This window comes from Xiphias gladius, chromosome 7, assembly GCF_016859285.1.
Source record: "Xiphias gladius isolate SHS-SW01 ecotype Sanya breed wild chromosome 7, ASM1685928v1, whole genome shotgun sequence".
Taxonomy (NCBI): Eukaryota; Metazoa; Chordata; class Actinopteri; order Istiophoriformes; family Xiphiidae; genus Xiphias; species Xiphias gladius.
The window spans coordinates 8,822,927-8,846,373 of NC_053406.1; the positions used below are offsets into that span (position 1 = coordinate 8,822,927).

At 40.7% G+C, this 23,447-nt stretch overlaps 1 protein-coding gene across 1 annotated transcript in view; it reads left to right on the top strand.

Moving 5' to 3' along the window:
• Positions 1-14,789: 14,789 nt before the first annotated feature.
• Positions 14,790-23,447, top strand: part of clmpb (CXADR like membrane protein b) — a 65,001-nt gene continuing 56,343 nt past the window's right edge. The window contains exon 1 of the mRNA XM_040131716.1: positions 14,790-15,179. Coding sequence (XP_039987650.1) covers positions 14,996-15,179 — 184 coding nt within the window. The 5' untranslated portion in view covers positions 14,790-14,995. The remainder of the gene's footprint in view (positions 15,180-23,447) is intronic.

The window sequence follows — 23,447 nt, forward strand, 5'->3', positions numbered from 1 at the left end:
CAAGACTCGCAAGGTGTTATTTTTGAACATCAGCCCCTTTAGCCAGTGTCTGAGCCACAATAACTTCAAGCAGGCTTGATTTGAATTTTTAAAAGAACAGCTTGGAGATGTGGTGTACTTTGTTAGTTCAATTCCTTTACTTGCTCCTCAGATGCCAGTTATTTCAAGAACATGGACAGAAGTGATTGGTTGTGTCTGGCTTTGGTCAGACCCATTGTGATGTGGAAAAAGACAGATCGCTCTTGAAGAAGCTCTGTGTCTGAACACACTCACTCTCAGCATGTTGAAGTGAAAGTAGCTGACTTGGATGCTTGCATGGCACTCTGAGTCACTCAGACGGGCTTTAATTAGTTTCTAGGTTCCGTGTTACAATCCTCGGTGTCTATATTTGGACGTTGAAAGGCTTACTTCTCATACAGTATTTGTTCCGGAGTTTAACTTCGCCATTAATGTCTGGCTCTGGTGACTGACCACATTTTGGTATGGGGGTAAATGATATGCGAAATATTACTTCCAAGGCCACAGTAGGCGTGTGTGTCGTTGATGGCTTTTCCACTTGACCCCTTTTCCATTACAGAATTTGACAGGGCTAGTATTTAACATACTATTCTGGGCCTTTCAAAGATCCAATTAGGCTCCTGAATTTACTGGATTATGACATGACCATTTGGGATTTAAAAAGCTTTGGTTCAGTCTTTGTAGAGGAATTATCACAGATATTTTAGAGGAGCAAAAATTTAATTGGTGCTCTAGTTGTGTGTGAAAACATACAAACGTGTCAAACAGTCAATTTTTGCCCTCCAGTGTGAACACAAACGCAGACATTAAGTTTTTTTCTGCACCTTTTACACTTCACAAATGAGAAATTGTGTAAAATTACACTTGTACTGGGATACCAGGTATATGGCTGTAATGATGCTTTAAAATGTGTTAAATAATATGATGATGTTTTTACTTTCTTGCATTTTGTGACAGTAATGGTCTCCCCTCGTCTCCATCAGGAGACCAGAGGTGTTTTTGCACTTTTACAGCTAATAATGCCCAGAACTACCCAAAGCAATCCTCTGATAGTAGTAGAAATGTATTTATAATGTGCCCTCAGAAACATCTCATAGTAACACATTGAAAAATTCATTATTTACCTCACTTAATTATGCTGTTTGGTTCAGTCCTGCTCATGGTAATATACATATTGCGTAAATGTATGCCGTCTTGCTTGAAGAAATGCCATCAGACATATTTGTGAAGGCACTGGTAGGGAAAGGTGTGAACCACATGTTGTTAACAGTCTCCCTGTTACTTTCCGCATCCAATTTACACCTTCAGATGTTTTATTTTTAAACAGTATCGCTTTTAAATCGCTAAGGCAAGTAGCAAATTAGAAATCATATTGCAGACGACTGGCTGTATTTGTTTTCCGTTGCCTTCTGAATTTAATCTGCTGTGCTTGAATGATGCCCCCCTTCAAGTGGTGCAGCAGCCCACCCCATTTGTATGAGCTCTTCCATTTTTTATGTGCACAGGAGGTCTTGCCATTTCTTTTTTTTTGTTTGTTTGTTTTTGGATTTTTGTTTTTTTTTCCCTGTCACATTGTGAGTAATTTGTTTGCTGAATCACACAAAAGCCACTCTCAGTTCAACGAGCATCCCCCAGGTTCGGGCAGGGGGAAAAAAAAATGTGCTCCTTCAAGCACAACTCTTATGTCCATGCAATGTTCTGATATTTTCCCCGCTTGTTTGGCGTGCCAGGGGAAAACACACATTGTGTATTCACCAATCACAAACAGCAAGTGACAGAGGATATTCCACCACAGTGGCCAGATAGGTGAAATCTCTGGGAATGAGTTTCAGCCTGCACTGTGCCAGAATGATCTGCAAGTATAATGATTCTGGCCAGCGTTGGCTTATCCAAAGTAAGGGAAGTATTTAATGAATTTAAAAGACCTATTTAGTATTACTACTTTGTGGAGGGAAGCATCAATCATTTGTTGGACTATTCCCTCACAGCCTCGTCTACTTGACCATGACATTGCCACTATAGTGGTACTTTGAAACGGATGTAATTAGGGTCATTGTATTGGACGTTCACACAATTAAGTGACCCGAGCATGTGATGCTCTCCTCTTAAAGGTTTTCTTCTAAATGTGCACCTTACTCAGCCTGGGCTTTGATATTCAACCAGGTTCAAGGAGAATTCTCACTGTGTGTGTTTTTTATGGCACGTCTGGAAATGATTCTTGTTTGCTGTGGACAAGCAAGCGATATATCACCATACCATCTTTGCCTTCCGGCTCATCTCCATGTACTTCATTTCTGTCTGTTGGAGCTCATTAAACAGGGCTAAGGGACTGGGTGAAGTGAGCAGTATGTCCTGAGGAGGAGGCTTGTCTTCCAAAAGAATTACCATAACATAGCGTATCTATCCTCCAGGCATGCCAGTCTGCCTCTCCCCACTCTGTTTGCAGTTGCCCTGAGCTGTGTGTGTATATTTGCTATTATTAGGTGGAGAACTGCTGGGAGGTATAGAAAAGTGCCAGGGAGGGCAACTATTTTTAACAGCTGGTGCTTGGCCTGGGCATCTTTTGTTTTTTTTTTCATATTTGAGCATGCTGTGTGCTCTCGTGCACCGCTGCGAATTGTACCATGTGCTGGCTTGGTAGCCCCCTCTTTCAACTCCCTGTCCACCTCCATGTCCATGTGCTGATAAATGATAAAGCTCTTCCACCTCTTTTATCTCCCACATGGCAACAGACAAGTAGACACAGATGCTGGCTACAGAGAAAAAGAAAGTACAACACTGAGAGGTACATTAAGGGTATCATAGATTTGTAAAGGGTCTATTTTTAGAAAACTTATCTCACATCTTTTATTATGACTCAGCAGCCAATTAATGAACTGGATAGCTGGGCTTTTAAATAATTTCTTGCAGGAGATATGCCAAAGTCCATTCATATAGTCAGTGAAATATAGTAGTCCTCACTGACATTGCTGTGCTAATGCAAGCAAGAGAACCCCTCCTCTTCCAATATGCAATCATCACAAGCAGCGAGCAACTACAGAAGCAGCCATCCCTCTCTTTCTCTCTGTGTTCCTCTCTCACTCTGCGCTCAAACATTTGTCTTCACAGCTTTGTTTGACAATCATTTCCTTCTCTCCCTCTTAAACCTCCAATACACTTCTCTCTATCCATTCAGTTTTTTTTTCTTTGACCCCTAACTATCCCTTTACCTCCTGCCAAAAGAGAAGAAACAGGTGGGAAAAAAACAAAAGTCTCTGCTTCCTTTTCCCCCGTTTCAGCTGCTTGCCTCAGAAGTGTTAGGAACCACTCTAAAAATCATCAGATAAGATAATCTCTTGATTGCCTTGATCATAATGTTTCTGGGACACTTTTGAAGAGAGACAAAGACATGAGAATGATATGACAGTATGAATATATCAGCCTCTAAAAATATCCAATGTGAGCTGTCATTCCAAACCTGGATTGTAGCGGAACAGTGGAACTGCTCCTCTATTCTACCCATTCATCTGTAAAAACAAAAAAACAACATGATTTAACTGTTCTGCATCCAGAGAGTTATTTTTGCCGTGGAACGTGACAGGTATAATTATGACAGCCATATGGCATTTTCTTATCTGTATTTTGACGGCAACGCAGAGGTCATTCCACCACCCGTGTTCAACGCTGAAGTTAACAGTGTTGTCAAGGCTACCGCATGCAGGAAATGAGCCTGCTGCAGAATACATCATTTTCTTGTTCCATTTTTAAAGCCGTGACCACAGTCTATGCTTCATGCATAGCCTGATGTATACCCACTTTTATACGTCTGATAATGAGCCCCATGCCAGCTTAAAAGAAGCGGTACCCTGTGTCTCATTTGAGTGGTGGCTGGAGAATCAAATTGGTCAAAAATGCATATCTGGATTTTCTGTGGCACTAACTAGAGATTTTATCAAGACTGAAGGCCTGTAGAGTCAACATCAGCTATTACACACAACAAAGCGGTGAATGTCATCACCCACAGAGGAGCAGCAGAGAAAGAGAGAATGAAGGTTATTAAAGTCTGTAGATGGAGAAGACAGAATGAGAAGACAGCAAGGCTGCGCAGCTGGAATCGGCCCAACACATTCATTTTGTGGGGCCACAAATCAGTCAGTGTTATTTGAGTCAGAATCCACAGTTTGTGTTTGCAATGAAACAGCAGCAAGTGCTCACTGTGTTGGAGCACGTTTAAAGTGGATTGCAGTGGTGGTGAACGCACCCACTGGAGCGGACCTGGAAAACGTTTTGCTTTTAATTCACTCAAGTTCCTTGTTTAGCTTATTTAATGAACGCTTGCGTTAGAAGCATTAAATACAGCCCTGTTATCCACCTACAGCGCAGCAGCTGACCCTACGTGGTGCAGACCAGTTCAGTCATGCATAAATGGCAACTATCCCCATGAGGCATGTCGTATACAAAAAAAATACCTTGTTTAACCTTATCTTGTGAGTGTACATTCAGTAAAACTGACTTTCACCATTTTATAAAAGAGAGTAGCATTAGGTTTGACACTTTCTGTACCAGTGTAATATATAAATAGTGAATATTATTAAGTGTATATATTACATCCTGTACAACACACTGATTCAGCTACCAAAACAAAACACACATCCTGGAATGCAAGGTGAACACAGACCAGGATTTATCATTAGAAATACCTCTAGAAAAGATTTTTTTTTTTTTTTTAAATGTACAACAGCCATAGTGCTTGGTACAGTAATGAGCTAGGTGATATTTAGTGGGTGGGCCTCCTGACTAAAGCAAAGTGACAGCTGCATGCTAGGTTGTAATTTGTTTCTTATAAAACCCCCGTTTGGTGTCCAAGCTCATTATATGTGAGAATGTGTCACAAGCAGTATTTCTCTGGTAAGTAAACAGCAGTTTCAAGATCACAAAACCTCCATTCTCGAGGGCTGATGCAAGATGCAATCACATCTCCGCTAAGCTATGTTGAACCAAACTGCAGTGTTATGCATCTGACACAACACAACTGCCATTCTTCAGTGCGATGTGGTGTACTGTGTATGAGAAGTGCGTTGGTTTACAAGTTGTTAGCTCACCAAGAATTAAAAAGAAAAAAATGATTTTGTCATTCAGATTTACGTATCAGACTGGACGATCTTTTCCAAACTGCTTCCTTAGAGAAATATTTAGACAAATACTAAAAGAACATGGATATGTTAAGTCTCTGCCCTAGGACAGTTTATTCAGTGTGTGTGTAAACTTGCACCAGTCTTTCATGAAGCTTGAAATCAGAGTTGTGAAATCACTGGAATGTAAAATCCGGGTCTGCGCCACAGACACTCACTCCAAAACATACTGTAGTTCAGATTATACTTGGCTAACGGCAATAAATACAATTTTTAAACCTAATTTTCGTTGGGTGTATACCAGTCAGTGCGACATTTATTTCCTATGGAGCACTACCAGATCTTACATCTGATACCAAAAACAAGAGATTCGTGTTTGCTTTGGCTAATGTTGGTGAAGCCAGCTGGGTTTGTGTGGTTTGGAAAGCATCAAGTGATTGTGCCCTATATTGTCATTCTCAGAGCCCACGTTTTTGATTAGTTCTCATATTTGAATTGCACAGCTCCCCTCGCCTATCACCTGCCAATCAATTAATTATGTCCCAAAACTCAAATATTGATACATTCTCCAACAATAATGTATCAGGAAGGGATAAGCAACATGTGATGCTTTTAGGAATACTGCACTGAAAATCTGTCTTGTGTTTCTTTCCAGTGGCTCTAGAAAGTTTTTAGGCCGCTCTTTTGCCATGGACAGCAGCTGAATTTACTTCTTAAACCAGTCCTACAGCAATACCTGATTACCACCATTATTTTATGTGTTCGTCATGTTCCAAATATACAGCTAGCTAAACTGGAAGGGTAAATACACTCATTTGTGTCATGATAGCAGTCTTTACTAATTACTCAGAATTAAAAAAAAGTTTTCATTACTCTTGTATATTTAGCATTACTCAGTAAAGAATTACTGTCCAGAACAGGATATCCTGTTTCAAAGCCTCACGTCAGCGGGCTCCTGGGTGAAAGTCCTGTGTTTTGTGGACCCGTCCATCAACCCCAAACGCTTTCTAACGCGGATTTTGTTGCTTTTTTTATACTGCATCAACTGTATTTCTCCTTTGCTCCCGTCATAATTACTACAGCTGTCAGAGGTCACCTAACAATAAAACATTAACTTTGGGTTGCAATAACCTGCTTGCGCAGACGACCTAAGGGCTCGCTTTTTACAGGAGGACAGTCTTGTGTTGGTATTTTTCAGATACATGCTAAATATCTCATATTGAAATATAAGTCCTTAAATTATTTTGAGAAAGAAAAGTACGTGCATGTAAAATTAAACCAGTTCTGTTTTAGGCCTGTTTATGTGGTTTGTGCATTTGAATAAATGGAAATAGCACACTGTTGGACTATTTTTGTAGCAAGAGGTTGAAGCAATGTCTTATTAGAGTTAGCTGCAAGGCATCCCAGAGGACCCAGGACTTGTAGCTGAATTTGATTGTGTTTCTTCTGTCCATGTCTCTGGCGCATGAGAGGTTACTTTTGCCTCTTTTCGCTAGCTAATGTTAGTCTTATATGGAACTACTCCCATCACGACTTCTCCTATCCGAGCTGTGACTGGGTGTGCACATGGCGAGATCCTATCAGGACAAATTAGGGAGACCATGAATAAACTTGTCTGTGAGGAAGGAGGCAGAGAATCAAGACAGACATTAGAGTAGCACCTCCAAGGCATTAAACTGAAGTTATTTGATTTACCCCAAATGGCTGGCCTGGATAAAACCAGAATGTTGGTGCTAACTGGTGTGTTTTCATCACAAAGAAGAAGGAGTGATCTATGGAGATATCTTTTTTTCTACCTTTGGTGATAAATGAAACCTGTACCCAGCCTGAAAGGTCAGGACAGAGATGGAGGCTTGTTGTCGTAGCCAGAAAGGTGATAAATCGAACCGGTGATAACCAGAAATGAACTTTTTATCCGTATAGTCAGCTGCTTTGCTTTTGATAATCTGTTGCTGTAACATCCCATCCATCAATAAAAACAGATTTGATGTGAGATGGAAGACAATGTTAATCATTCAAACTGTTTGCTGACAGCATCATAACAAGGAGAACTGAAAAGAGAACTCTTTTTTGCCTAAAAGTCTTTTCATTTCCCTTTTCACTTCTTCTTTTCTGTGATCATGTAACACACAATTTCATGTTTAATGTGCGCGTGTGTGCTAATCCAACTGTTGCTCGCGACTGAAGTCAAGAAATCATGCGGAACCAAACACCAGTTTCAACACCCTATGAATGGACTGATCAATTGATTAATTTGTGTAAGTGTGTAAATCCTGGTCACTAGCAGATGGTCCTAAAATTTCCCCAGTGTGAGTAACAGCTTTCTTACTGAGAATGCTAACTAGCCCAAACAGCACACATATCAGAGCAGAGACAGGGAAGGTGAAGTGTGTGTGTGTGTGTGTGTGTGTGTGTGTGTGTGTGTGTGTGTGTGTGTGTGTGTGTGTGTGTGTGTGTGTGTGTGTGTGTGTGTGTGTGTGTGTGTTTATGTGTGTGTGTGTGTGTGTGTGTGTGTATTCATGTTTGGGTCTTTAGTCTGTTGGCAACCTTTGGTATTTCTCTGAAAGCCAATTCCTCCAATTGTTTGATCACTGTGATGATACAGTGTCACTGCAGAGAGGAATGTGTTTCCTCTTTAACCCCTGAAAAGGGAAGATATTTATGGTGCATCACTGATATTTCATCAGACTAACCCAGGCACTGTGAGGCACGGTGGAGCCTCATGACCATCTGTATCAAAAGAAATCCCCTGCCCTGTCAGATGTGTGTGTGTGTGTGTGTGTGTGTGTGTGTGTGTGTGTGTGTGTGTGTGTGCGTGCGTGCGTACATCACATGGTCCACATTGCCCAATAAGGGAATTGTTGCTTTGTGCTGAACCTTTCATTTCTTGTCATTCTTTCTTAGTAGTGTTTCTCAAAGAAATGATCTTGCTTCAATGGTCACTGTATCAGTCACGCCTCAACCCATAGTTACTTTAGAAAATTGCCTGAGCTTTAGAATAGTCCCCAGCTCGGGGCATGGAATTGTCTGTGACCAATATCATTTTTTCCTTTAGAAAATGATTTGTGTTTTTTTCCAATCCTGGGGTTATTCGGGCAGCCCCCTGAGCACACACAACATAATCCTACATCATTTTTTATGTCTAGTTTAAAAAAAGAAAACTCAAAGCTCATTATATCCTTTGGGTATATGTGTCCCTACTTTATTAATTTATTTTTCTTTCTTTTTTTGTACCTAAGACTGGCTATGGCCACGTTTTTATCATACATGAGTTCCTTTATCTTCACATTGTAGAAATAAGTAGCCAAAAGCACAAAATCATGCACATGTATTAGTACGATGTAGCTGCTCCGGCAATGAGTCAGTCACTCCTCAACTGCTGACTTTCAAAAAATAAATACTGAATGTAACAATAATATGAATATGATACAATATTTCCTACAAATCAAGGCTTGCCTTTACTGATAGATATCTAATTAGTAAGACAATTTAAAAGACAATATTACAGTGAAAATATAGACTTACTTATAAATTTCAAATCTAGCATTTGGCATTTCTCTCCCCATATGCAAATGAACTTCATTCATGTCTCATAGTGGCTATTTATATGGACTACTGAAATAGTCTGGCTCTTATGCTTCAAAATGCTCCACTATGTTAACCAGCTCCTTGCTAATTGTGTCTCTCAGCTGCTTGGTAGTGGACAGGTAGCATGCAGTCGTGGTGCCACTGAACCAAAACATTAAGCTTATGTGAAAATCCAATCAGTGAATAAAAAGGAACTAAAAACCTCCGTGGAGCTGAGGGGAACTGCAGCCTCTGTGATAATTCTCTCTCTTCTTCTCACTACTATTGCTGTTTCAAAATATTGATTATAGCCGCTTCAAGTAAAATTTGTAATGCAGGATCTTTAAGTGTAAAGGGATACTTTTTATGGTACATATATATTTTTACTTTTACTTCCATTAATCATTTGAATACCTTCACTGTAGCATAATTGTTCCTGTTTCTGCCATTTTTCCTTTTCAACATCAAGCCTCAGATCATTTTTCATCTATAAATTGAAATAAAGTCCTTTTGGCCTTAACTAAGTGACTGAATCTTTTGATACAAATAAGCCTTTCAAAAATACAATCACACTTTTCAGCTTGCAAGCTCCACTGGCCAAGAGAACATAAGGGGATAGAGAAGCATCCCTCAGTCATTTAACAGACAAAAGGAACAGGTTTGTTCAAAAGCCCCTTGACATAATAAAAGAAATCTTTCACTTTTTAACGCACATGCGCAGTATCAGTTTGCACAGTTGCCCTTCACTATTGGAGTAAGAAGCAGTGGTGTCTTTTTGTGCAGAACTATGCTTCAGTTTTCATCCAGTTCAGATTTAAATAACACTACTAAAGTAAAATAGTTCCCCAGTGGTATGGATATAGTCTGTGAGACTGAGGGTAATTCTTAAATCTGCCCTTTGGTGTTACTCCCAAAGTGTTTACCAACAGCTTGGTCATTTCCTCAAGTGATGAATAGAGACGTGTTGAAGATGGATGCCCCCGAGCTACACCCACACCTGACATACAGTATGATGCAAAGCATCTGCTGATTTACGCCTGCTCTTTGCCCCCATATGGCTCACATCACTCACTCCCCAATGGCCAGGATGGAGACCACTACATCAAGGAGAGGGCAGCAGTAGTAATAGTCATGGTTCGGATTGGACAGGGGGGGAGGGCAGGAATTTCAAAATCAGCCAACTCAAACAGCACTTCACCTGCTCCCCCTCTCTCCTCCACTTATTCCTCGATTCAAGCTGGCCCTGTTTGTTTGCCAAACAAACACAGGCTCGCAAGCTTTCCATCCAGTGTCAATAAACCTGAAGAGGCAAAGCGATCAATGACAAAGAAGGCATTCAATTTACGTTTAAATCCAAGGCTAATCAGCTAATTTGGTTGGTTCAGTGTGGTATCTAAGCTCCCCACAAAGGCTACTCAGATGTCCTGGTAATGAGCATAAAGATTTTTTTCTCATTTTACATAAGTCATTTAACTGTGGTTGGAGGGGTTGAGTTATACAACAGCCACAGTTTCTCATTTGTATGAGCTTGTCAGAAACGTATGCTTCCACGGAAGAATGGGGCTATAAAGGAACAGAAAAGATGCTTTTGGGAACAAAGTGAGTCACAGAAGATTGAATTTATGCTCAGGTTGTATTCTTGTTATTAGTAAATCATGGTAATGATGCACAAATTAGTTTACAAGTAGTTTGTCTAAATAAAATAGGTTTATTTGTTGGGACAAGCTTCAGAGATGATACATATCTATTTTAAATAGGACATAAATGTGATTAAGGTACTCTTTCAAATTGGTCAAAGTGAAATACCTGGTTAGATTAGACCCAAAGGGAAATGGCAGGATTTCAGTTCTCAGGTTACATATGACACCTTGTGGTGTTCTTTTATACCCGCTTACTAATATAAAAACATGTCCAAATGGACGGAACAACCTTCTCTAATTAAAAATGTATTAGATTTTTCTTTTGGGATGGTTTCTAGAGACAGGCGGAATGCGGCATTTTCCTGTATGCGCCGGTGTGGAAAATGCCAGTGTTGAGGAAAACAAATTCTAATGCTGAGTGCAATGTGGTGGAAATTATATTCAGACGTGATTGATCTGTTTATCCTGGATTGGAGCGGGCGACAATTTAACATTATTACCTCTCCCAATGTTAGAGTCGTGCGATTTTAAAATAAACAACCATCAGTCTTATTTCATTCTTCCAAATGACACCATCATGTGTGTCTGGTTTATTCAGCCGTTTACTCACGCTTTGGTTGAGGAATCCATTCACTCATTCATTCAATCATTCCCATTCAGCACATTCATTTACCTACAGACCAGACTATGTCAAATAAAACTGGGTTTGCTGTTGGGTTCCTGGATGCGATTCCATCCTCTGCCTCGCCTTTAATTAGAGCATGATAACATGTTTTTAGGCTCCATCCTTCTCTGCCTCATGTCCCCCGTGAAAGGCTCATGAATAAATAGAGGAGGAACATCCACTTTTGAACTCACTGGGCTTTACAGTACAAGGAGACGAGTGCACTCACAGGAATGTGGAACAGGAAGTGGTTTAAAATGGGTATTAGCTCCTTGTCCTTTGTCACAGTTTATATCTGATCTGCTGTAATGACAAGCATAGATTGCAGATACTAACATTTTTAGATTTTTAATAAAATTTCCTCTTCTAAACCTTGCATGATCAAAGGGACTGTAAAATATAAATATTTAAAAAAAATAATAGTAAAATGGATTCAGGCTGTTGGTCTGAGAACTTTATTTATTCTGTCGATCAATAAACTTGCCTCTCGGTAAAAGTTATATGATGCATATGAATTGGGAAAAAGAAGCAGAACTGTAGCAGGATCTGCTGTATGTTTAGAGAGAGACTAAAATAATGAACATTGACATGGAGTGCATTTATTTTATTGGCTTAAGAAGAAGCTGACAATTTGAATGTTCCTGAGGTGGGGTCAGTATGGTACAGGAGGGAAAGAGCTTTACTGACGCATAAACAAACATCCGCTTTGGATCAATAAGCCGAGTGGCCAAATCCACCTTTAGATGCTCGCCATAAATCTCAAGAGGGCCACCCTCTCTCTCATTAAATTATAAAGGATCTGTGAGCCATTAAACTCTTACAGCGAAGCATCACACAGGTCGCTAAAAATAGAGGCCTAAACTAAAAAGGTTTTTTTTTTCTCCACATCCATATTGTTACCCGCGAATCCTTTTAACTATTCACTTTTCTCATTCCCTGAGGTCAGGAGAGAGAGGTGACCAAAGCCTGGCATCCCGGTGTGCTCGCTTGTGTTTGCAGGGTGTCGTCCCATGCTTCAACAAAAGACTAACACATCCCTGTGATGTCATGATGAGGGAGATACAGCTGCTCTGGTGGACGGTTACACTGCAGCAGAAGCGCTCCGTCTCTGCCAGGAGGTCCGAGGTGCATCTTGTTGTCTCCAATTTAAATTGCAAATCCACTTACAGTACATAAGTCAAGAGTGCTCCCAGCTAAAATGCAAGCTGCGTTGGGTCTGGAAGATTTTTAAAAAATACATGGACCTCGCACTTAGGAGGATTACATTTTCATGCGCTAAAAAGAAAAAGAGGGGAGAGAATCCCAACACATCACATCATCACCGCGGAAAGGGGCAGCCCACACAACAAATGATTTATTCCAAAACAATACTATACATTTCTCCTCATGTCTTCATAATAAATTTCATAACTGGTCCTATGTTTTCAGCGCAGTGAGAAATGGGTGTGTGGAGATTGCTGTGCTCTCGGTGATGTGAAACTAATCAGGGAGAAAGAGCAGTTTCCACACTAGTGACTTTTCAAGGCCCATGGTATAAATATCAAACCATCTGTGAGGCCATCTGCATTGGGGCGCTATATCATGCACCAAGGCCAGGCCACCAAACGCAGACAGGTTGCCTCCAGTGGCACTATCTACACTGCATGCGAGACAAGTAACCTATCGCAGAATCACTACTATCAAACAGTTCATGTGCCCTCATTTCTCATGTAGTGTTGTCATCCGTTTATACATAAGGGAGGTCATCTTTTAAAGGACCAATCATGATAACCTCAGTGCTGATCGTGCATTGCGCAGCTGCATAGTCTACCCTGCCTCCAGATCTCATCTTTCTGCAGAAAAACCCTGCTTTGGAGGGGGCGGAATTGAACATAGCGGTAATATATGTTGGCCAACGGGAGCTTTTTTTCAATCAAATGTTTGGGGGGCAAACATGTCAACCAGCCAGCCGTCATCGTTTGACAGCTGATATTGCAACAGTTTAGAGTAGTTTTTGCTTTTGTACTTTACTACACTGTGTTGTAGCTGACTTCTGTGAATACCGACTTCCACAGAGATGAGTTTCAATGAGACCATGACCTTTTGTATTCAGGTGGAAAAAAAAAAAAAAAGAGAGAGAAACAAAAGCAAAGCGGGAAAAGAGATGCAGAGTATTATTATAAAGGAAAATACCCGACCACACAAGACTGAAGACACCACTTCGCCGTGCCTTATCTGCCTCTTGCAACATCAGGAATTATGTTGTGTATTTGTCGCTCCCTCTGTGGCCTATCAACTGTTCACTGTGTGGATGTGTTTCTTTGTGCCTGTGTGTTTGTATTGTAAAAGATAGAAAAAGAGAGACACAGAGAACGGCTGTGTGTGCATGTCTGCTTGTGCATGTGAGACATTGTTTCAAGCTATCTAGTTATTGGAACGGAAAGGAAAGGAGGAAGGCTGGTGCTGGAGAGCAGGCCACTTGAGGGAGAAAGAGAGAGCAAGACAGAGCAGAGGGGCCACCGGCGAGCGAAAATCCTTTTGTTATTTCTGTAGATTGTTGAGACACAGAAGAGGGGGATTAATTTGTCTCAAGGCCTCAGAGCAGCCATCAGCACACAGCAGCACTCCCCCTTTTGTTGTTTGTTTACCTAACTTGGACCCTGCTGCTCTGGTAAAATATCTTACCCATAGCCAGTGAAGGGATAAATCTGGTGTGGCAGTTTTGAGAAGATTGATAGAATAATCCTAAAATTGAGAAGCTGCTGGTCAAATACAAAACAGTGAGCGGGAAAAAAAAAAAAAATGCCTTCGGGTTCAAACAGATTTTTAAATTGCCTTTGATCATGAGCATGCGTCATAGCCTGCACAATATAAATAGCCTTGAAAATGTGTCAAGCTTTTGAATTTCAAACAGGCAATATCGCTTGTTTATTGCTGTAAAATCATACCTAGTTAGTCTGACAATCCAAATCCTTAAAAAATAATTTTAAAAGACACATAAATAAATTAACCTAATTACTATAGAGTAGTGATTGGTCTACAAATAGCAATTATATAAATTATTGATTGAACTGATGAGTATTTTCTTGATGTATCAGTGAATCACTAGTATCTGTCTATAGGTTAGTCTATAAAATGTCAGAAAATAGTGAAAAATTGACGATCACAATTTACTAAAGCCCAAGGATTTCCAGGTTAGGATGAGATCAGACAAAGAAAAGCAGATAAATATCTAAATTCGGAACAAGGGGAGTTCGGGCATTTTTGCTTGGAAAACGATTTTAATGATTAATGAGCTATGGACTGACTAATTGATTAATCGGCTAAGTGACTAATCGTCTCAGCCCTAAAAAAAAAATAGAATATTGTGAAATGATGTGAAATAATGTATTTCATAAGCAGCAGCGTCATAGCGGGACTTAGATTGCAAAACACCTTAAGATAACACTACATTAATTAGATCTCGAAATTTAAGATAAAAAAAAATACAGTTGTCTCACTAACTGTATCCCAAAGATTCACTCACTATAAGCTCCATATGCATCTCCGTAGTGTAAGGCTATAATTAGCTCATAATTCCATTCATATCACAGAAATCAGCTCACTCGTGCCCGCAACGCGTAACAGGAGGACCCGCACCCTCCCTACTGGCCCGCTCGTGTTTGTTGCAGGATGCTCGGGCTGCGTAAGAGAACTTCAGACTCTAGAGGTCTCCATCCTTCAGCATCCCCTCATCATCCACCTATTCGCCCTCCTCCTCCTCCTCCTCCTCCTCCTCCTCCTCTCTGGCATTTTGTGCAGCGGAGGAGGAAAGGAGGAGAGACTGCCGAGTAGGAGACAGAGGGGACCCTGAGACAACACGTCCCACGCCAGAGCCAGACAGCCAGGGAACTTTGATTTGACACCAAGTAGCCTGTGATGAAAATGACGGTGACAAGAAAGAGCCACGTTTCCTCTTCTCCTCGGGAGGTTTAGATATGTCGGGCGTGTGCAACATATGATGTCCTTGGACTCATATGCTCAATGAAGATTTATTTATCTCTGCTTTCGCTCCTCGATTCGCCGATGGTGCCGCTTCGTTGTGCCTGCACTTAGGTCAGCCGAATGAATTTGAAGGCAGTCTGAGCGCATTGTTTCCAGCTCCGTTGCATGTGGGATTTCCAGCCGTGATGTCTGCAATATTCCGCTCTTTGTTTCTGGGTAAGTCACTTCCCATTCCCTTGAAAGATAATGAATTCATTAAAGAAAAAACAGTGGAGCGTGTTCGTCTGTCATTTGTCACTGAGGATGTGGATACTGATATCTGTCCTTATTATATTTACAATTATTATTATTATTATTATTATTATTGGTATACATTTCTGTTGTTTTTAACACGTCCTTTAAAACACATCTGGCAAATATTTCCAGCCCCGATGTAGGATGATGTCAGATTATATTTATTTTTCATTTTCGTTTATCTTGTGTAGTCACGCTTGTACTTTCTAATGCGCATATGTTAAGAAATGGCTATTTATATTTACATGTATCTGAAAAATGGAACGACAGAAACCAGCCTTGATTTCCAAACCACAGGCTGCTGTACTTCGGGGAGCTCGCAAAAATAGGGAAAATTCAAGGGGATAAAAGTTCACCTGACCCCTCCCTTTTAAATCTGCTATACAGATTTATCGACCATGTACTTATGTGCATGTATTGACACCGGCTCTCTAAAGGCAGGCTTGCTGCAGATGAAGAAATGCTTTTTGCCATTTCAAACACAGGCAAAAAAGAATTTAAAAGGCAGCACATACAGAAACCGCTAAGACCCCACATTGTTGGATATTTTCCATTTGCTGATTCTTATTGTTTGGCCCAGAAAAATGTTTTTCACTTTGAAATTGAACTTTACCAGATTAGTTGAAAATGTTAGTTTCTTACGATCATAAATGAAAGCTTCCTCTCAACAATGACAGCAATTTATGTTATCACCACTACTACTGATACTAATACCGACACTGCTGTTATTACTACTATTGCTGCTGCTATTGATATTACAGTAATGTACTGACAGCCTGGAGGAGATTCCAGGTACAGGGCCAAATGGAGGATTGTTTAATTCTCCTGTGACTCCGCTCACTGGAAGTTACTGTAGCACTGTGAGACAGTATGTAAAAATGACTGCCAGGAAGAGGTTTCCCACCCCCGGTGCTGTCTCATCACCTGCAGTGAAACATGGGGTGGAAAAAAACTCACATTCCCCTAGTTGGGTGTATCTGGGGAAAAACTGTTTTTCAAAAGGGAATTTACAGTCTGAAGTGTCTCTGAATATACGGGGCTGCTGAGGACGAACAAGTTTGGAAACCCCTGAGTTAAAGTGGGAGTGGTTGAGAGTGGCCATATGAGGAATAACGCACACGAGACCTGGCAGCTCGTCTGTTCTGGTTTGAGTCCAGAAGTCATGCTCCAGGTCTACTTGCTGTTTGTAATGCAGTGTAGAGAAAAATCAAGACACCAGAATTTGTGTTTAATTTCGCATTTGATTAGTTCAGACATACAACTGATGTTTGATGTGGCTTGTGCTGGAGGCTTGTAAATGCCTAAAGAGTTTGTTCTCCTCAGCTCCCATTATTCATTTACTTCAATATTGTGGTGATTCTCAGGGGAGTACCCTGCGCCTTGCCCAATGCCTTCTGGGAAAGGCTCCAGTTCCCTGTGACCCTGAATAAGATAAGCGGTATAGCAAATGGAAAAATTGACGTACTCTTTGGATCTGTATTCATGCTGACTTGTTAAGGGTTACATTGGTCTACCAGTGAATCCGGAGTATGTGCTCAGTGGTGATGGTCACTGATCCTCGGTTTAGCTAAAGAAGCTGAGTCAGCATTGGACACTGCATAGCAAGACATTTTGGGTTTAGTTCATCAGTCTGCTTCAAGCTAAACGTGCAAATTATCTAGATACCAATGCCTTACTGATGATGGTGGTGGTGGTGGCGGTGGCGGTGATGATGATGATAAAAACACTAACAATTCCTAGCTGCCACAGTGGAGCCAGCAACGGCAGGGTGATAACATTACACATTAAATTACACAACAGCAATTTATTCCCTAATTAAAAATAATAATGATACACTTCTCTTAAAATAACCATCAGCCTGTGCCAAGAGTATTAAATGACTTTTTGTTGCCATGGTGAGGCATTTTCTCCTTCCTCTGTCATGTCACAAGACTTGACTGTATAAAGCGATTTGTGCAGCTGAAAAATGATATTAGGGCCGAGTGTCCAGTACAGTTGCAAGCTGGTGCATGCAAATCTCATGCGAAAACAAAACATCTGCCAGTCAGTCAAAAAGAGCAAGGAAATGTATGTAGCTTTTCAGGCTAGGCTGCTGTGCTGTGCCAGACAGAAGGACATTTTCCTAAAGTCATAGCCTGTATTAATTCAAGATCAACACCGAGGCCAAGAAAAGAGAGGAAGTGGCTGTTTTATTATAAAAGAATCAATAGCCATTAATAGGGGCTCATTTCCTTTTTATTTGGCTTTGGCCTCGCAAGTCATGAGACATCCTTAATTTAATATCTGTTGGAGATGTAATATCCACTGTTTACATTATAGATAAGTAGCACAATTAATTGCCACAGAGTGTTCTGTAGCTCCTTCGTCAAATCTGCGCACACAAAGTAAGAAACAGAACAAGGTCAAATAAAGTAACTCTGCAACAGCATGGTGCAGTGCAACGGCGTGGTAGATTCGGCCAGGTAAAGGAGACTAGTGATGGATTGCCTATCTGTCCTTGTGCCAGGATTAAATGATTCTAAATGAAGGAATTTGAAAATGACTGTTCAAGAAGTAATAACATAGTGTAACTCACTTGACAGAAATGTAATTGGAAAGAATGAGCAGCTTTTCTATGCGAGAGACCAAACCCTGCACCCACACTTGGTTGAGTCTTATGTTCACTTGAGGATCAGTCTGTAAGACGATGCGATGTGAGTGGTCGTGGGAATACAGTAGGGTCTTAACATTAGCATTCGTGAGTCTATGCATGTGCATCTACATGTGTGCCTATCCTGTATGTGTATAACAGTGAGAAAGATGGCAGTGCCTATGCACGCATGCTAGTGTTAGATGTAGCTAAAGAGAGCAGTGGCTCCAAACAGAAATTCTGTCCCCATTCTATATTTAGCATGTCTGCCGGGGTAGGCAGAGGATCTCTGAAATGTGAAGATGACAGGAGCCTCCTGAGCCAGAGGTTATGAAGTGACATCTTGATGTGTTTGCGCCTGAATCACACTCCCACACACACACCCAGGCACAGACTTCTGACATTCCTACAAACCCAGAGACATTTCGACATTTGACGTCTAGTTACCATACATTAGGGCTTCGTTTTGATCTCCTTTTGATTCACATTATTCGTCAACGTCATCATGTGGTCCCCTATGCCTACTCTCAGCTTTGAAAATATTTGTTTTTTGAGAGCATGGGATGAATTTGGCAGATCTGCTTTGTGGGCCACAAATTTGCAGGATATTTAAAGCATTTGTCAGTTAGGTGTGGAGCCTTGCACGGTGCGCTGAAGATAGCCATCATCTCACGTTGTAAAAGCATAAACTTTGAAATGAGTTTCAGTCTCACCTCAGTTGGCAAGTACAAATAATTTACACAAAGTTTATTTGATGAATGTGATGCTGACATATCATCTTGGAGCACATTCTCAGACGCAGACTGAAGAAAAAGGACACTGCAAAGCATCAGAATGCAAATATAGAATGTTCTCAGGAATCAGTGTCTAGTAGATATGGCATTCAAGCTTTAGAACGGTATAACTGCAGCCGTTGAGGGGAAAATAGCAAATAGCTAGCAGTGCATAGCTCCAGAGAGTGAAATGACTTCCCCTCCACCTACAATGTCAGCTATTTGACATGCACAACAAAGTGTAAACAGATTTCCATCAAGAGAGGATTGTATTACTCAAAGCAAAAGTGGCCAATCTGAATGGATCAGCAAGGGCAGAGCACTCTGGAATACAAAACCTCTACCAAGGGTGACTGGAGAAGCCTACAGATGAGTACAGAGGTCCAGCCGTCCTTAAAACAATTGACCCATATCATTAACAAACACTGATTTGCCTTCCAAGCACTTTCCCCCTGATGTGTACGGCCTTTGAATGACAGCATGCTTCCCTGAATAACAAGCCGTCCTCCTTCTGTACCATAGGGATTCTTCATGTTTCATTGATTGTGGTGCTTTTAGTCAGAAGGTCTTTCTATTCTGTCGCAGCAAGCTGGATGCTATGTTTGAAATGAGAGTGTTTGTAGTTGAAAGTGTACCTGCTTCAGAGTAAGTGCTTTCATTCCTACTAGTGGACGGTTGAGGTTGGCTGTATTTTTATAGCAGCCCAGGATGTCCGAGGTAAAAATAAAGGTCACAGGGGCGGAATGGACATGGCCTTTAACAAATTCATGTGTTGTTTCTACAATATTCCTTTGTCTGACAGTTTCTTCATCTTTCTTTTTGATATGTTTCTACCACACCCATAATTTTCAAGCTTTGCTCTGTATGGGCCTTTTGTCACTTGCATCTTGTAAAACACAAGACACATGCCTAGACAGAGCTGGGTTTGTGTAGTGTTTCTGACCTATAAACCCTCCCCCTTTTCATCCTTCACTGGGAAAATTACTGCCAGATTATTTTGGAACGTATGAACAGGAACTGCCTATTTCACTTTACTGCTAATCTTTGACAGATGTTCTGGAAGGGCTCACGTTCACATTAACCAGAGCCACATGCGCAGTCTACACATGCGAGTACTCCGCACCAGTGTGCTGTACTGCTGTACAGTACACAAACAATTAAAGACACTCATTTTGACCAGATAAATAACCCACATGTATGGACAGCTGCCTGCTGTTTCATACAACAGGTAAACCATAAGATTGTTTTTACTGAACAAAACTCAAACTCATATAAGATTCAACTGTGATCAGACACACTACCATTGGCTAGAAAGGTGCTCCTAATATTTTGCAAATGACATTTTAATTGCTTGAACAATTAGGAGATTAATCAATCGGTCAATTGGCAGAAAATTAATCACCAGCAATTTTAAAAATTGGTTAATCATGTAAGACATTTATCAAGCAGCAAAACTGTCTCCAAGATATTATTTTTTATGATACTAAATTTCAGCAGCAAATATGATCTGAAGGAAACGTAATAAAAAAAAATCTGGCAACACGAAAGATGTGACACAGAACCAATCAGCAGAATGTTCACTGACAATTTATTTCATTTGTTTTCCTCAAACATCCACTCTTGCAATACAGCATCCACTCGTATAAACCGAAACTCAGTAGGAACTTGTTTATGGTTAGGTTTATGCACTCAAAGTGCTCGGTTAAGGTTCGGAAAAGATCACTGTCTTGGTTAAATATTGAAAAAATCAAAAGTGACTTAAAGCACAAAGATGCCACATGTTTACTATACTAATGCTCTGACCACTATCCTACGAACTCCATGCAAGTAAATAAATGTAGCTCTTCCTTTCTTGAAAAAATGTTATCCAGGCAGTAATTATGTTTTCTTACAGATCGCAATTTGGCAATACAGATTACTTGTATATGAATGTAATTTGTAGGAGACAGCAGAGTTCAAAGCAGGAATGCTGATCATTCCCTGTTTCCAGCCTCTCAAATGTGAGGAATTGCGACTCTTTTTTGCTGCTGATTCCGTTTTACATGCACGTTTACTGTGTTTGGGTGTGGCTGGTCTGACAAAACAGGCTCGGCAAGATGTCACCGTGGGCTCTAGAAAAGTGTGAATTGACAAATCAAAACAAAACAAAAAAATCAGTAGATTACTCAAGAAGGAAAATGACTGGTAGTTGCAGCCGTGTATATTTACATGCATTTTAATAGATCTGCTTTACAGAAAGCTAATTACATGACCACAAGACAGCAGTGACAATAGCAATCACCTTAAAAAATAACCCCTTCGCCTCTTGAATCACCTGACCCTGCCTCTGGATCTCTCACTAGCTGACCTAAGCAGAAATGCAGTCAGTTAACCATGTCATTAACAACATTATTCTTTGGCATCAAGGAATGTATAGATTTCACATGACCATATTCTAGGAGTCCCTATCCATTATGGATCTCTAGCAGTAAATGAAATAACCAGGACCCAGTTTGCTTTCACTCCCCATTATTAGTATGATTATAATTTTTTTCTTCATCTTGTTATTTTCTGTCATATGTCATACTCTGTTCTACTTTTTTTCCATCATGTCAGTAAATTCTGTCCCATCTACAGTCGTGACACTCAGAGGCTGCATTGGCCTCTTGTGTCTTGTAATCTCTACAGCCATGGCCATTTCCTTCAAAGGGAGGATTTCAGCCTTATTTGCAGTAGGGAATAACCATGAAAGTCAATGAAGCAAGCACAATTACAGCTATTTTCTTAAAAATGTGAAGTGATTTGCTCCTTGTGAGCATAAATATTTTAATCAAGGTCTATGATTGTTTTATGCAAGCAATGAGGAGATCAAAGAGTGAACAAAACGGTGAGATAAGTGCAGATGCTGTCGGCGAGGTGGAGCATGGAATTGTCTCCCATTGATTCACTCCTCTGAAGGTCTGTCCTGATATTAATTCTTTGCAGCTATTGACATTGCTGGAAATAGAATTTCATCTATCACCAACCAAGTGCTCTTCGGCTGTAAGAGCGAAGGTGATCAAAATTCATACATCTTGCAAAAATACCATTTAAAATGATTTGTTTATCAATGGTGGGGGTTGAGATGCTATCATTTCAGAGCTCCCGGCCCTGTTGTGGTGCTTTCAAGTGCTTTCTGCCTTACGGAAAACTGGCAGTGCGGAATATTGCTGGTATGCTTGTCTCCTCTAAGCAGAATCTGCTTTTGATCTATGTTCTCTGTCTCTGAATCCAGGTATGTCTCTGTTTTCTGTTCAGCTGCTCGACGCAGCTGTGCAGGAAAATAAACAGCTCAAAAAGCAAATTCTCTATTGCTGAGGTGTCTTTCACTCTCAAGCAGCTTAGCATAGTGCTTACATCAGTGACACAAAGGAAGAAAGCTAACTATTGATGAAACATTTACACACAGCGAGCAGCACAGGAGTGACATTAGTTGTGTTACAGCAGAGGTCAGGCCTATGTGTCTCTTCAAAGATTTCCCATGTCACCTGGAGGCCAGTTAACATGAGCAAGGTTGACCAAGCCCGATCCTGCTGATTGCACGTCAAGTCATGATGATATGAAATCACTCTCTTTACGCAGCAGAGTGGACCTCGATTGTACGGTATGGCGTTTTCACTGCTGGGCAAGTTGTGTGCTTGGCTAACATTTTCAGTGAGCGACACAGTGTCAAAACCCCAGTAAACCATCTGCCAATAATTGATCATCTCTTACCAGTCGCTTAGCACTTTAATTGGTCATGGGGTGCACCTGTCAGACTCCAGCCTGTGCGGGGCCTCATCTCACACTGGGATTATTGATTATAATGTCCAAATATCAACTTGGACATTCAAACAGCATCGCACTGATGAAATGAGAACCAGCAAGAGAATATAGCTCACAGCCTGACTGCAACCACAAGGACTCATCCCCATAAATCTTAAAGCAAAAGTTTTTTAATGCAGACAGAAAGAATTTTGAACTGTACATGTATTTGATATTTTTCCAGTATGGTGCAGATACATAAATAGTCAATAAATATTGACTTTTCTTTCATTCGATATGGCATTCGGCTGTAATTTAATCCCCAGAGCTGATTGCAGATGAATAAAAGCAACTTGCGTTGCACCAAATAATGGCAACCCAGGCAAGGTTTTTTCTTCTTCTTCTTCCACTTTTCCAATTGGGAGCTGATTGAATGAACAGGAGGAAATGTTCCACGTCGCCCTATTTAGATGCCCTGCTGTTCCTTTCAATTTGAAGCATTCTAATAGCCCAGCAAGCAGGACACTCCATTAGGTGTTTTGAACCCGCGTGCTACACTGTCTCACTCCATTTCCTCTTTTGCTTGCCAGTCTTCCCTAAAGCGTTAGTGGCTTTAATCAGTAGAAGCCCTTCTGCCCTTCAGAGATTTATCTTCAGCCACTTTGGTCGTCACTGAGGAGCCTGGAAAGTCCTAAAGATGGATGGTGTTTGGAAGGGAGGGAATTCGGTGGCCATTGATTAGAATGGTCGAAGACAAAGCGGTTACCATCCGGAGGATTCCCCTCCACTCTTAGTGCATGATAGCGGAAGTCAGGAATCAGCCATCTTTCAAAGTTAGAGCTATACTAAGTTCAAGAAAAAAAGGATTTTAATTTGGTTTGGACTAAAAAAGGTCACATCAAGGTGTAAAATTCTAGGCATATTCTGTTTAGCCTTTAAAGCAAGATTTGCAATACTGCTAGTTAATTGTTTATAAGGATGAAATCCATGGTCATCAGAACTTTACTTCATGTCAGTAGGAAGTTT